The 15932-nt window shown below is 36.5% G+C and overlaps 1 protein-coding gene across 3 annotated transcripts in view; it reads left to right on the top strand.

Annotated features, from left to right (window-relative positions):
- The window catches only part of LOC132909885 (mannosyl-oligosaccharide 1,2-alpha-mannosidase IA), a 689092-nt gene that overhangs the window by 548676 nt on the left and 124484 nt on the right, over nt 1–15932 (top strand). For all 3 annotated transcript variants that reach the window (XM_060965078.1, XM_060965081.1, XM_060965080.1), the window contains one exon: nt 15032–15247. In XM_060965078.1, the coding sequence (XP_060821061.1) occupies nt 15032–15247 (216 nt within the window). The remainder of the gene's footprint in view (nt 1–15031; nt 15248–15932) is intronic.

Below are 15932 nucleotides of genomic sequence, written 5' to 3'. Positions count from 1 at the left end.
CCACGAGATTAGGCCAAGTGTTTGCTAACCAAAACGAATATTAAGTGTTTTTTTAACGTTATAAACATTCGTGTAGATTTTGTTAAATTTACGGCGCAACGTTGCCTTTTCTTGTTAATTCGAATTTTATTGAAACGTAAAATTGTATTATATAAAATTGTGATTTTCGAACAGAGCAGGTGTTAAGTGCAAATTATTTTCCTACTTTCCAATGTTCCTTTTTGAACCTTAGTTTTATTTAAAGTGACCTGTCAAACTAAATATAAATTTAATTTCTGATACAATTTTTTTCTTCTTCGTCCTTTCGAATTTTCTTTCGATATAAAAGTTCAATTATTTTTTAAGTGACTTTGGAGAAATCGAAAATAGAAGCTCTATAACAATGTACATGAAACTTATTTATTCAATCGGCATAAACATCGATAATAATCTATCTTTTATCAAGCTCGAAGCAAAAGCTTCTTTCGTACGGGTCAAAGAAATCTTAAGCAATACCTGACCCAGATTTCTGTAATAACAGAAACTCGCGTAACATTGTTCGAATGACGTCACAATCGATTCCATACGACGCAACGTCGATCTGATTACATTAGCCAAGCAGCGTCTCTGCTCAAACGATCGCTAATCCCGACGTATTAGGGATCGTGCTTTAAACGTTGTCTCTAATTATCGGCAAGCATGTAAATCGTGTATACCAACGTACCTATCTGCGTACGAGAATATATTGTTTCAATTCTATGGAAAACGCTTATGTCTCTAGACAATACTTGTATAGTAACTATGCTTTCAGAACATCCTACTGATACGTTCCTTTGTTAGAATTAACAACACGTTAATCAGCAACGTTGCTGGTTTTACGAAAAGTATCTATTGAGAAGAATCGTATATTTTCAAGGATAAAAGTTATTCTTAGCAGGATCTTTTAGAGGGTTTTATTTTTTTATGGAGTTAAAAAGTTAGGGGAAACTTTGCGGTTTAACTGTGACGGGTTGTACAAATAAATTTCACAAGAGAATTATACTTTTTCAAGATGGATTATTTTCATTGTTGGCGATTAAAGAGAATGATCTTGAATTTCTCAGAATTTGTTCATTTGTCACTGAACAACCTGGTATTTATCGGAAAAGTGAATTATCAGAACGATTTTCCGCATAGAAATCTTTGGGAGGAAGTTGCTTTGGTTTAATTTTTTAATCTAATTTTCTACTTCAATTTTAGCTCGAATTTCGTTAAATTTAACGTAAATATAAATTATTATCGTTATTATTACGTTAATGGAAAGTAAAATAAAATTCTGAAAGGTGGGTCAAATATAAGAGATGTAAAAAATAATAGAAACAAAAATTTCGGAAGTAAAAGAAATCCACAAGAGTGGAAAAAAACATTTGCAAGCATACGAGAAGAACAATATCTACGAGAATACGTAAATTCTAATAAATAATAAAAAATAATAGAAAGAAAAAAACAAATACGAAGAATAATGTAATATGAGAACAACTGAAGCAACATAATCCTTGAAGCTTGTTCAATTTTACGGTCTCGCTGTGTCGTGGAAACTATTCTGCCGTCAGGAGAAGCATCTTCTTCGAGTCTGATTACCATTTCCGGTGTGGGGAAGGCGCTTGGTACGCGCGATGATATTCGAACGAATGGACCTTCCGACAAAGTCGCATTGTCTGCCGAACGAGCGGGTCTGGTACAATAGAAGCGGTTCCTTTTAATGAGACGTTGGCTAAGAGAGAAACGATAGACGTCGGAAGGGGCGAAGGGTGCCGGATAGGTACAGGGTGTTGCATAAATCGCGAACATTGGTATCGGTTAATGAGAAATTCGATGAAGCACAAAGCTTACGTGAAATGTATGGTCGATATTCTATACGCTACCGTGCATCCAGAATATACTGAAGGTATTCGATATCTACATTGAAGTTTATTCAGCCTGTGAAATTTGAAGTAAAGCTTGATGAAGTTCGCTTAGTCTAAGTTTAAACAAATAGAAATATATGGAATTATAACACATGCACAGAGCAGTACCACTGCTGATTTGGACCCATAAATATTATTGACGATATTTAATGTAGTGTGCGAAATGCGTTTAAACTGTATTTCGAAGATCTGTAAAACGTATTTCGATGATTAACGTACGGGATGTTGTTATTTTTGTCGCGTAGAAGACACATGTAGGAATTTTGTAGATTCTCTGATTTAGCAGAATGTACAAAATTTTGGGACGAGTTGAAAAACACGTGTCTAGCTTCGGAAGAAAATAAAAAGGAATGTTGGATTAATTTAATTTCACTAAGCTAGATCTTTAATATTCCTACTTACATTAAAACACTTGCTTCTGTCGCAAGAATTTTACAGCTTCGCTCTGCAAAAGGATAAATTACAAATAACCTGTCCACCAAGCAACGAAAGAAACATCCAGCCAAGGCAACGTACCATGACAAGCAAAAAATCTCTCCATGAAACCCAAACCACCTTCCGTGTGGACTGCCTGGAATTCCAAACACTGCCATTTCTACCTTTTCACCCAAGAGCAACCCTCGAATCGTATCCCAGGCACGCAAGAACACCTTGTACATTTCCATCGTGGTACAAAGACAGAAACGCCGGAGGACAGAGAGAAATCGTGTTGTAAGCGGTCCGTTGCAGGGAGCTTTCATTCACAGATCAAAGAATAAGATCACGGGTGAAATGGCGAGAAGGGTGTCGGTCGCCTGGGCGAAGAATAATTCACGCTATTAGCTGAAAGCACAATAACCGCGATTCAACCCACGACAATAAACAAAGACATAATTATAGTATACCTCCGGAGGGTCGTCGTCGGCGTAGAATTCCGGTCCTTGCATCTTTTGCCTTCTCTGTCTCTGTTCGTCTTTGTCTATTTACAACGTTGGTCGATCCAGGCAAGAAACTGGTATGTTCGAGTGTACTGTTGCTAGAAGAGAAATGGCAAGATTATAGATCAAAGTTTTATATTATATAAAATATATATTATATTTTATATAGAATACACCCTACAAGAATTAAGATAATATTCTATATTGAGTATTTTGTCAAAATCAGAATAATATTCTACGTTAAATTCCATACGTATATCCTATATTACATAATCTGTAGAAATTAAAATGATATTCTGTGATAAATTTTGCGTATTTTACACGAAGTACTTTGCGAAAGTAGTTCTGATAGAGCTCAAGCGTCTTGTTTCTTATTATTAGGTCCGAAAAATGTCTTTCTTTCGCAAACGTGTTTTTTACAACAATGCACCTTCATTCAGAACAAAATTCGACAAAATAATATAAAACAAAAAACGTTGTGCGTCTATTATTTTCTCATAAAACGAAAGAAACTTTTCGGACAACCTAATATATTTTATGTTTCAAATTTTACATCTTTTTATATATTTTACACCAAGAATACTTAAATTCTGGAGGTGCCGTTTGTAAACGGTGCTAGGCGTGCAAGACGCGCGGAATCTCGCGTTCCCATAACATTCCGGCTCTCACGACGGTTGCGTAGTTGAGCGGAATCACGGGTTCAACGTGTTTCATCGGAACTCACCGGTGCTCTAGATTGATTAAACCGTGGTCTATGATAGATATCTTGGCAAATTTCACGAAGACGAAACTGCCGGCTGATACCTGCACAGCTACCTCGAAGTCGTGTCTTTCCGTTGACTTGCTCTATTTGGAAACTCGTAGTTAAGGAACTGCCAGATACTTGACGATCGGTACGACGATTTCGCCGATTGGAGTTTAACTTCTCAGATAAAGTGATCGTTGACGCAGCTTACAGATTTGTTTTCTTAATTACATTTTATACATTCATAAATAATATGTAAATTTTATACGCTCTTTATTTACAATAAGATGTAAAAGTACTAGTTAAAAATATCTCTATGCATTAACGACACAAGAATACTATTAAAAAGCGTAGATTGTGTATTAAATTCGTCCATCGGTGATTCTATCAGATTCAACAACTTGTTCGTTGCTTTTTCTCATTTTATACATTTTCTTTTTTGCTTTATCAAATTTTAACATTTCACCGTTTTAAAATATTCTGTTAACAGGCTTTCACCTCTCCGATTTTCTTCTTCTCACCAAAGAAAAATCTTCTTTTGTCAAATCATCGTTGCATCTGTTCACGATGATTATCCTGGATGATTTCCAGTTTTTACATTATCCTACATTTTTGCTTGTATCCTTGACAATGGAAGGAACGACGTTGCAATCGTTGTATCTTCCGTTGAAAGATGTCGTTCCGCGTCTTCCCATGGTTAATGACATCCGATAACGAGTCGACGCTATAATTGGGCTCGCCCTGCCGTGAAGATTGGTTCCCGCTTCGATGCTTCCTGGCGATCCTTCAGGACGTCGAAGGAGGCCTCCGCGTGCATACGTATCTCGCAAATCTCGCTGCGTTCCTTAGGAACCCCTGCAAACTGAACGTAATTTTACGGCGAAACAGGGAAAGATAGACAACAAAGCTAGCAATTCAACTCTCTCGAAAATATCTTACCTGATAAGTAGAACGCTCGTTTGATAGTCATGCGCTTTGAGAAAATGGGAATTAGATGGCTGTGAGATTATTTAAACTTTTCGTTTTACCGTTTCTTTCTTTCTGAACGCTTCGTTTCCTGAAATGAAGCGAAATAAATATTTACAATATTTAGAAGTTCTCTTTTGAAGATCGAAGATTCAATCAGAAATTTTGTGTAAAATTTCGCAACGTATTAATGGGAATAAAGATGCTGGGGAGCTAATAAAATTATGTCTCTTTGCTATAAAAATATATTAAAATTCTAAATCGGCAAATTCCCAAATTTATTACTCGAAGAACGAATTATTTAGTGTCGTGTATGAGGTCTGTAAGTATGAAACCGGAATTTGCCTATAGATGGTCCTAGCTGATAATGTAGTTATCACTAAACTGCGTCATTGATGCCAAAAGTCTTTGTTGACATCTCACGAACATTTTCGACTTACAACAATACAAGTTTCATACAATAGCGTAGTTTGTAATAGCGTTGAACATGTCGAATTTTGTGCCTGGAAACTACGATTTTCGGACAGCATTGATTTTCTGTTACCATTTGAAGAAAACTACTGCAGAATCGCATCGAATGCTTGTCGAAGCTTACGGTGAGCATGCTCTTGGTAATCACAGTATGTAATCACTGGTATATAACTACAACTTTTTGTTTATATATTTCAGAGATAATTCTCCTAAGACGTAATATATTCTCTAAATTCTATTACAGCTTTGAGATGTTTAAAATTACTTAAAATTATTACTTCGGACTAGCACAATTCCCTCTTACCTATTTGGTTTACCTATTTGATCCTAAACAAGCTATATCAATTTATCAGTAACCTCTTGAAGCACTCTGTACAGAGTGTCGCTCTGCTTAGCATTAATCAAAGGTTTATCGTCAAGAAACTTAGCATTGCGTGTTATACAAGTTCTGGTTTGTAGCCAGTGGCGCCAAAGGATGTTGAACTTTTGGATCCATACAATATAATGTAATATACAGAGTTCAGTGTGCTACAAATAAGATATGAGTGTACGAATATATAGTTGTATTGAACTTGTGCCATCTGTATGCGTCTAACTAGTCTGAAGTTTCGACTAAATTTACATCGTACCGGTGTCAACGACCAGTAACCAATTATTTAACAAGAAACACAAGAAATTTTCTCTCTTTTACTTCATGCACTGAAACCTTGTTAACGATCATTTGCACTCTATACGATTTTCTTGACTTTATGTATAATATATCTTCGACAAGTATTAAGGTGTATTCTTTTTTATTAGCTTCATCAATTAACAGCATTTTAGCGAAGTGTTGAATATACTATAAAAATTAAAAAGTCGAATAGTCGATGATTTTATAAACGTATAATTTTTAAAGACTGAAATAACTTCAGTATTTCGATTAAAATCTTTAAACAACGTTAAACTGCAAACAGAGTAACAATTATACGTGTTGGACACTTGATTAATGAAATATCTATTTCTACAAATGTACACTTCAAATTGGGATCTAAGTATGATCGATAGTTTGTAGATATGTGCTATAGTTTCTTAAGAAATATAAATAAAAGTACAAAATTTTATATTATTTCAACAGAAAAGAAGATTCAACATTAAGATTCCAAACTAATAATATCAAAATAATGAGAAACCAAAGAACAAGTTCAAAATGCCTGCATCGGAGATGCTAACTTTGAGACAATCGTTTATAAATTAGTTGCCTAATGTTTCTTTAATATTTATCCAGATTTCTCCGCTTCTTGATAGCTTCGAATTAATCGGCCAAATTTTTTATTTCTGTTAGATCCATGCCTAATAACGTCTGACAGATAATCCAAATATAATTACACGTTACTTTCATGAACCTCCACCTAATAAAATAAAACTCAGCGGTGATTAAAACCAGATCGAAATTTTTAGGAAATATACATGACTAATAACGAGGAAAAAATTTCAGTAGCTATTTATTATAAAGCAATTATAATGGAAAAGAGCAGACTGGATAAAAAGTAAGGAAGCCAAAAGGGTATGAATTCTTTAAAATTCCGAATACTTGTAGTATCTCGGAGAATTTCCCTTTCCTGTTGGACGTTTTCCCTGTTCTTCGTTGCACGTTGTTTGTTCTGTCATCGACCCGGATCGTAAAATATTTGCGGTGCGATCCTCGGTATTTCCATGTTATCCGGCAATCTTCCGATGCTGCAACGAAGATATTTTTAACGAATATCGCGGTCGACGTCAGGTGAACGGAACACACTTACAGCGATCCCCTTGAACCAGAAAGACGAAGAGAAAAAGGTTTCCAACGAGGCGGACAACTTCCGTTTCCATTGCAATCCGTGTACATGTACAAATTGAAATTGTAAACTGTGCGCCAGCTTGTATCCTGTCAACAGAAATGAAATTCGAGGAAATCCCTTTATTAAAGAAGTTCGCTATCCCGATAATTTCTTAACGCGTACGAACAAATGATGCTTTGTTGTATTTTGGTATAGCTATTTACCGTTTCAGTTAAAACACTTCTGTAAAACACAGGATATGGTAACTGTACATGCTGAATATTCTATATACAGTGAGAGTCAAAAGCGAGTGTAGACTAAAAAAAAAAAAAAGAAAAAGAAATCCACATAATATTGTTAATGAAAACAGTTTTTTGTCAATATTATCTTTCTTCCTTTTTCTCTTTTATCCAACTTTACTTTTTTCACTACGAATTCTTCCCTCTATTGTAAAATTCCCTGTATCCGTGATATTTTTCGGTGGCGTGGCCAACTCTGTACGAAGATCGAGATAGCCGAAGCATTTAAAGAGTTGGCGTATCCTCGTAAAGGGCATGGACGATTTTTATGATTCGCTCCACGCTGAGATATTACGCGGTTTCGCTGGCTCCATTAAATTTTGCAGTCACGCAGAAGAATGCCGACTTGGTCTCCATGTTGCGGTTATTCTCTATCTCTTTCTCTCGTTTTATGTGTTTCCGATAAGGTTAAATGATAGAGTTAGTTCCAACAATGTAGACACTTTTAGATAAGATATCATTTTTTGAATAATACAAATGTTTTTAGATTCTTTTTAATTTAGCTTTTGGCACGATAGTAACCGATTTTTATTCTTTTCGAAATCTGCAATAAAGAGAGGACATCGTAGAGGGAAAAGCAAAAGTGGATGAAAATAGGGAGAAACAGAGAAAAACTGTGATACAGGCAAAGAGATGAGGAAACAAAGGAAGTAAATAAAAACAGGGAAATATACACGAAAGAGAGAGGAGAGGAAAAATGGGGATAAATACGCAATAAAGGAAGAATATAGATAGAAGAAAAAAATGTAGACAGGCACGTTGCGAGAGATAAATTCGAACCGTGGAACGAAAAGGGTTGGAGGAGTGGAGATTTATGTATGCAAACGAGACGAATCGCAACAGCGGAGAAGAAAGATACGAGAAGAGGAAAAAAATTGATGAAAATAGAGAGAGACGTGCTTTCCTTCCTCTGGCTAGATTTAGAAACGGTACGAGAAAAGTAACAATATCACGAAATGGAAAAGAAAATCGGAAAACGAAATATCGTTATATAGAATGTTAAGAAATAATTAAAATAAGGAATTGAATTAATTAAAACGTTAAGGAAGTTGAATCCCTTTCTTCTATTATCATTTAAATATGTTTATGCAAATTCAGATTTGCATGAATATGACCGAAGGAATAGAACCTAAAGAGAAATTTATATCATCCTCGAAATGCTATAGCAAGCACTGAATCTTTGATATTTTGTATATTTCCTCATACCATGCGATGTGAAATTATTAATAGCATGTAGTACGAAATTTCCCCTAAATGCATAAAAAGTCCGCAATCTAATAATAAAATCAGCATTTTCTCCCATACAAATACAGTAAGAAAGTAACTTTTGACTGTTCTGACTGTGTATATGTTGGGTTGTCAATACCATCTAAGGACAAAATCCGCAATCACTTAGTTGCCAACCCTATAATTTGTCTTGCAAAATAATCTAACAGAAACCTGAATTGCTTCAATAACAAAGCAAAAAAAGAAAGAAAAAAAAGTAAAGGAAGAAATGGAAGAAACGAGAAGAAGGTAGCAGAGAAATTCGAAAAAAGTAAAACACGCGAGTGAAAAAATGGAAACGCAAATGGAGAACAAGAGAAATAGAAACATAGGGATAAAAGGAAGGGATGGAAGGGAGTGAAAGAGTCGATGCCAGATTTCGTGAAATCACTGTGGGACGCCGACATGGTGGTACTTACGCTAGCCAGGGCAATAAATAACGCAAATTGAAAACCGCGGGAAATAAAGGGAGGGAATAAAACCGCGGCCAGATTAAGCACAGTTACACGTGTATATCCGTGGGTCCAGTTTCCTTGTTGTTTCGCATGCGCGCGTTCGTTCGTGCGTTTATGTGACCAGCCAATATACCAGCCCGAATATCTGCACCCTACTGCACCCCGACGCTTTTACGATTTCACGTTCTTTGAGCGCGAACACGTTTCGATCTGACCAATTGGAACGCTCGTACACGCGATATTACCCGCTGTTTTGGGTTTTGAGACGAATTTTATTTTTCAATTTTCTTTTCTTTTTCTCTTTACATATAAATTTAACGCTGCATCAATCGCGAAGTTATTAACAGATACGTTTAAAGTATCATGTCGAATATTATAAATTGAGTATTGGTCTTTGACGAAGATGGAAATTTTTATCGGTTGCTTTTGTCAAGAATTCTCTTTTCGTGTTTATTATCTAGGAATTTTTATTTTCTTAGTCTTGGAAGTGTGAGGAAGCAGAGTTATAAGACAGTTTCATTAAATAAAATTATGTCTAACAAGAAATATTATACGATGATCGTAAAATGATAAGCCTTGTAAATAGATGTTATCCTGTAAACATGTATTTTTCTTCTATTACAGTTGAGACTAAATATTATAAAATTTTTATTATCGATGGCCAACTAATTTTAATAAACCTAAACGTTAAGGAGCCTGTTTATTCGACTCGTATGCTAAACAAGCTGACAATGGATCGTCGAAATGCCGCTGCTAACAGATTATCTCGCCAAATAGCGACTGTTTGACGTATCAACTAACAGGTATTTACAGAGCTCGCGTTCCCTACAAATAATTGCGTGTTGGCCCTAGCTCGAACAGGACACTGCTGTTTAAACTCATTGCGCCAAAATTAATCACCGCCAATGCCATTAACCGCTCCTTCCCTATACCCCAATGATAAAAAATATAAACAATTGTTACCATAGTAGCTGGAGTTTCGTGTGATTGCTCATTGCTAATCACCGAGTTTCGAGTGATAGAATTTGGTGTTTGAAATAAAGAAGCGAAAGACGGACGATAACCTCATCTTTTTATCAGCAGTCGTTTCCTTCTGGATTACACGAACATCGTAAGGATACACTGTATAATTGTATAAAATTATTAAGATGTTTGATCTTAATATTTTTATATTATAGTCATTTTGTTTACAATCGTATCTAAATTGCATATATATATTATTATTTTATATTATATATATACAATAATGAGATAGTATAATAAATAATAGATCAAGCGAATGTTGAGTGGATTAGTGCTAATAAAAAGTCGGATATGTTTATTAAGTTACAGATACGGTAAATCACCAACTACATTCGCTGTTTAATTAATATTCTAGTTATTGACGAGGACACTTTCCAAAGAGATAATAATTTCTCTTCGAACATAAAACACATAATAATCAAAGATCTAATACGTAACGTACGATAGTTTCAAACCTTACCTACTCCAAAAATAAAATCACGTTTAAAGGTCTAGAAGTTCCCGAAGTTATTCCAACGAACGTAATTCATAAATAATATATATATTCGTATTTCTGCATAGAGAGACCAGTTCTACGGTAGATGGACTTTTATCAATCGAATTCCAGTCACGATCGAATCACACGGTGACTGATCTGTGATCCCCGATATACAGAGCTGTTTGCATCGCGTACCCTGTACTTAATCTCGCGAGCACGCATCGAAGTGGCTTCGTCGACTTTTTCTCTTCTCTTCTTTCTTTTTTTTTTCTTCTAATTTTTTTTTCGTCTTATTTATCCAGTCAGAGCGATGCACGCTCGATCGACCAGCAAGGTTTCTTTCCTCCGTGCTTGCATCCTTTCGAAACCAGCACAGCCCTCTCTGCACGACCGTGCACCGTTTGTTTATTAATGGAAACGCGCTGCAGCATTGCCTTGAAAAGAAATTTTTTCTCCTGGCAAGTTCCAGGAAGAGAAAGAGATGGTTCCCTCGAGTGACCTTTTGTTATTCAGTGGGATACCAACCACCAGGGATTTACAAGGGTTTTATGCAGGGTGCCTCGCTCGAAGCTATACGACCCGTTATCTCGTAAACTATTACAGATAACAAGCTTTTTTCTTTGATTTATAAGCAGCATAAGCAACGAATAAAAATTGCGTATGAATGAATCAAATTTCTTTTAAGATTCCAACGAACTCGATATTAAATTCTAACTCAATTGACCTTTCCTCTATTCAACCTGCAGAAAAGTAGAAATGATAGACTTAGTGAATGTATAAGAACATACAGTTATAAGTCTATAATTTAAAAACCTGTCGTACAAGGAGTATACATAAATTGATTAAGAGTTACGTAACTGTCCACATAAGACAACTTGTTTCAAGTGTTGCTGTATTTCTTTTTAATGCAAAACGAAAGGGTTAACAAAAGTATTCATAATTTTCTTCAGTTAATTAATAATTCCACTGACTTATTCATTACACGAACTTATGTGTTTCATCTACATATTAAAAATAATACGACATAGAGTATCTATCTGTTTTCCTTTACTGGTCGATATGCTTGCCACGGTCTAACGTTCGAATAAAAATAATAATCCACCGGTCGGATAAAAAGCGTTCAGTAAATCGAGATCCTACTGCACCTTAATCCTTCGACGCTAATGTGAAATACGAACACAGCCAACCAATCATCTTTTGTACCAATAGATACAATCATACTTTCGTATTTATAAAAGTACTTGCTTCGTTCCATTTCCTGTCTTGTGTTTTGCATTTCATCGTGTTAAAAAACTATGATTGGAGCTAGAATCGCAGGAAGGATACGTGTATTATTATATAAGCAAGAAACAATTTCGCTAGAAAACAAGATTGTGCATTTTTGACCAGTTAGATCGAAGAAAATTAAGCGGATTAAAGGTGGAACATCAAAGTTTATGAGAATCCCTTCACAGAGAGGAAATAATCGGACAGGACCGCGTACGTCGGCCACGAGGCTCGGCTTTGCCGGTTGTTCTTCCTTCCGTATCCTTTCCCGTCGGGCTAATGGTTTAATCCTAACACGGATGTTAACCAGATTACGATCGAAAGGAGGGCAGAGCGTGGAAACCTCTCGTCCTGTACACGTTGCCTGCGTTCGCCGCAGAACAAATTAGCCGCGATTACGTGGATAAGGACAAAAAGGGTCGAACGTCGCGATTCGCACCACCACCGGCCACGATGGCTGCCTTCTGCAATTTTCTGCAACGTCGCTCCCTTCCACGGGTGCCAACCTTGGCCAGGATTGTTCCTTCCTTGCCTTCGTCCTCCTCTACTCGCAACCAGATTATGGTTTGGATTTCATGCCGCTGGTTCGATGGAAAAATGCGGTATCTTTGCTTCTCTCTAATTTTTGTCAAGATGAGACTTTGAAACGATAGAATGTGATAGTTTCTTGGTTTTGAATTGGCTGAATCGTTTGCATCGTGAATAGGATTTCTTGTTGTATCGATGAAAATCTTGTAGTTAACGGTGATGTTATTCGATCATTTTAATGTTTAATATTTGGTTTATTAAGGCTTTAATTATGATACGCTTTTAACGTTCGATAAGCTGTCAGTTTAACGTGTATAAATAATAACGGAATCAGTCCATGAGACTTTTGGATGAAAACCATGTATGATATTTGGACATTGAATCTGTGAAATTATTACGTTTACTACAAATATTCGCAAAAATTCATACGATCACTCATATAATTATTCGCAAATTCGATTTAAATAATTACGAGCGCATCGTGTGCGCGCAGACTCGCATTAAAACTCGATCAAAACGCGATTACATCGAATCACCTGGTAGGAAGATTATCCCATCCACGAAACAATGTAGCCAGGTTGTAATAAGAACATTCGCGAAAGTTCATCGACGAGATCAACTGCTCTCGCTCCTCAATCTCTCCCTCCATCTTCATCCGTCATGAATACCGCCGCGTCAAAAAAATTCCACACATCCCACCCCTTTCATCGTTCCCTCGTGAATTTATTGTTCTTTTTTTCGTTCCCTCTCTTTCTCTCCCGTTTCTTTTTTCTTTTTGCTTTTTCTTTTTTTAATTCACGATGACCGCAGAGGAAGGTTGGAGAGAAGGACTCACTTCTGTTGGTGCCACTGGCCAGGGCCCACAGATATTATACTGCCCCCTGAATTATACCGCCATAAAAACGTGATGAAGCGGCTGCGGACTGGCAGAGGCCGGCAAATGGCTCGAAAAATCAAAGAGAACGGGAATAATGGTCAACGAACGGCCAGACAGGCTAATATATTCGTTTTTCTCGGTACGATTCGCGTTGCTGTCCACCCCATCCCTTACGTACCAAGGATCCGTCTATTATTTTCACCAGCAATGACACGTGTGAATTCGCTTCGAATTATTCTGCCAAATTTCGTTCGCCAATTTTTTCCCTCCTTGTACGTATTTTAGAGATTCTTTTGTCTTTCCTTTTCATTTTTGTCACTATTTAGTAAGGATGTATTTGCGACAATCGTTTGAATTACGTTGAAAGCAGAATGAATCACTGAATGTTCAAACATCCAAATTCTATTAAATATCCAAATCATCAAAGGAATCTTCACTGACTCTCTGACTCTGATTATACTTGCAATAGGAATTGAATGTAAAGACGTGAATATGTGACTTTATACGCGCATCAATTATGACAATTAGAGATGAGACTTTACTGGAGTTTACTTAGGTTTACTGGACATGAAATAAGTATCATTTTGGAATATTTCCCAACGTATTTTTAGTTTTGTTGAAGTGGTCCCCACTTCAAGGTCTTTTAGTTTTCTCAAGCACTGAAGCCATCGACAGCGTAGAGACAAAAGACTGGGTCGAAGGCAAACCATAAACGACGTTGGCTTCAGGGTTTTCAGTCATAGTGTAACACTGCTAGCGTGCGGATCTGGATCAGCTCGATTATATTCCGATTTGTATTTACACTTCAGTATTTAAAATATATTTTCTACCGTGCAATTTATCCACGCGTTCCTTTGTATTCACATACATCTAATAACCTCAACAAGTTTGTTAAATAATGCGAAATTATAAATTCGACATACTTAATCCTACAGATTTTCAGAAGCTTTAAACAAACCTCTGTGGATACTTATGATATACAAAGTATAAAATTAAATTCAATTTAGTATATCGTAAATGTATAGATTTCCTCATAGAGTACAGAATTTTTCAAGTGAGAGAAAGGAATTTCTACGTATCTGGGATTGGTCTATTTTCCGAAACATCAACCTCGAAGATCGCACCGAAATTTGTTTCAGAAATAAAATATAAAAAAAAGAGAAACTTTCGTTTCCTAGTATGCGATTCGAAGACATCAGAACGAGTACCTATGTTTCCTGGAAAATCTCGGAACATCGTATGCTTCTACGATGGAAAGGCAAACTCGAAGACGGAAGTGCGTTCTTACTGCCAAGAACCCGTGAAGAAGAAGAGTTTAGAGGGGACGAAGAGAGCAGAAATGCCTGTCAGAGTAGTTGAAGCGAATCTCTTCGAGTACTTGATGATGTCTTTGTCTCGCCATGCATTAGTTTTTCTTGCTCTTCACAAGGAAACTTATCTTGCAACGTAATTACCCATCTGAACACGCGCACCAAGCGATTTACTTGACTGTTATTACATCCACTCTCGACGTTGCCTTGGAGTATCAACAATTGAATTATTGTTCCTTGTGTAAGAATTTCGTAATGAAATTTACGAAAAATTCCTTCATCCGCTGTCCATTCCACTTCGAAATGAGTTCTTCCAAATCCGAAAAATGTCCAATTTCTCGCAACTGAAAGAATTTAATAAAAATTAGAATAAACGATAGCGCAACTATGTTACATCCAATGAACGAAAGTGTACTCGTTATAACGCAATATTCGTAACATGCTATATTTTATTGATAAAGAGTTTGTATAAAAATTCACAGTGTAACGATAATTAGTATATATTTAATTTTCCAGGAACCAAATGATTAAGATCGATGAAATTGGGCAATTTATGCTTTGTGTGTGTCGCTTATTGAATAAAAATTCGAGTTATAAATTCATTCGTAACCCTGTAATTTATACCGTATACTATATATTTATGATTGATTTACATATATTGATTTTGTTTGAACTGTTTGATCTGATCGCACACTTTTTATGTATGCAGATGATGAAACATGGCTGGGACAACTACGTGAGGTACGCCTGGGGAAAGAACGAGCTGAGACCAATCTCGAAAAGAGGCCACAGTGCTAGCATCTTTGGTGCTTCAAATATGGGTGCGACCATCGTCGATGGCCTCGACACCCTGTACATCATGGGTCTACACGACGAATTCAAGCAAGGCCGTGACTGGATCGCTGAGAATCTCGACTTCGATATCGTGAGTACATAGTTTCCTCTTTTACTTTTGATTTTGTGTGTCGGAAAATTGTAGCGTGCGAGAAGAAACGCGTAAACGTTGTGCACGTTCCAATGTTACAAACGCGTTATTGAATGACGGATTGAATTGCGTTATTAATTTGTGAGATAGACATAATTGAAAGAGACGGTGGTACAAGTACTGCGGCTGAATCAAAGGAAACCACCATTTTCGAAGTTGTTCGCGTAATATTTCAGAAACTTTGCAATTGCATTGGGCGCAATTGATAAAAGAGAAATTCCATCGAAGATCACTAGAAATCCAAATACAATTCGATAATTTCTAAAAAGTTCATACTCTCCATTTTATATTACGAAATCTCAATTCATTAACAATTATTCCGTTCAACCGCTGAAATGAGATTTTGCTCGCGCAAAACTCGATCGTTTCTTTCCCGTTGAATATATCGACGCGGTACAGATCTCGATAAACGCACGTATACGTATATCTGTAAAAACGTTTGACTCACGCATCGAAAGCAATTTCATCGAGTCTCACTCTCGATCGACGCTGGAAATCCCGACGAAACGCAGACTCCTGTCGCGTGTGTGCAGTAGTGTGCACACCACGTCCCTTCGAAATCAACATTTTTCCTTGCCAAACTTCGTGAAAATGTGTTTACTCTAGCCGATGGTCGTAAGACGTG

This window comes from Bombus pascuorum, chromosome 8, assembly GCF_905332965.1.
Source record: "Bombus pascuorum chromosome 8, iyBomPasc1.1, whole genome shotgun sequence".
NCBI classification, from domain to species: domain Eukaryota; kingdom Metazoa; phylum Arthropoda; class Insecta; order Hymenoptera; family Apidae; genus Bombus; species Bombus pascuorum.
The sequence above is the reverse complement of the archived record's forward strand: the minus strand, read 5'-3'. Positions and strand labels throughout refer to the sequence as shown.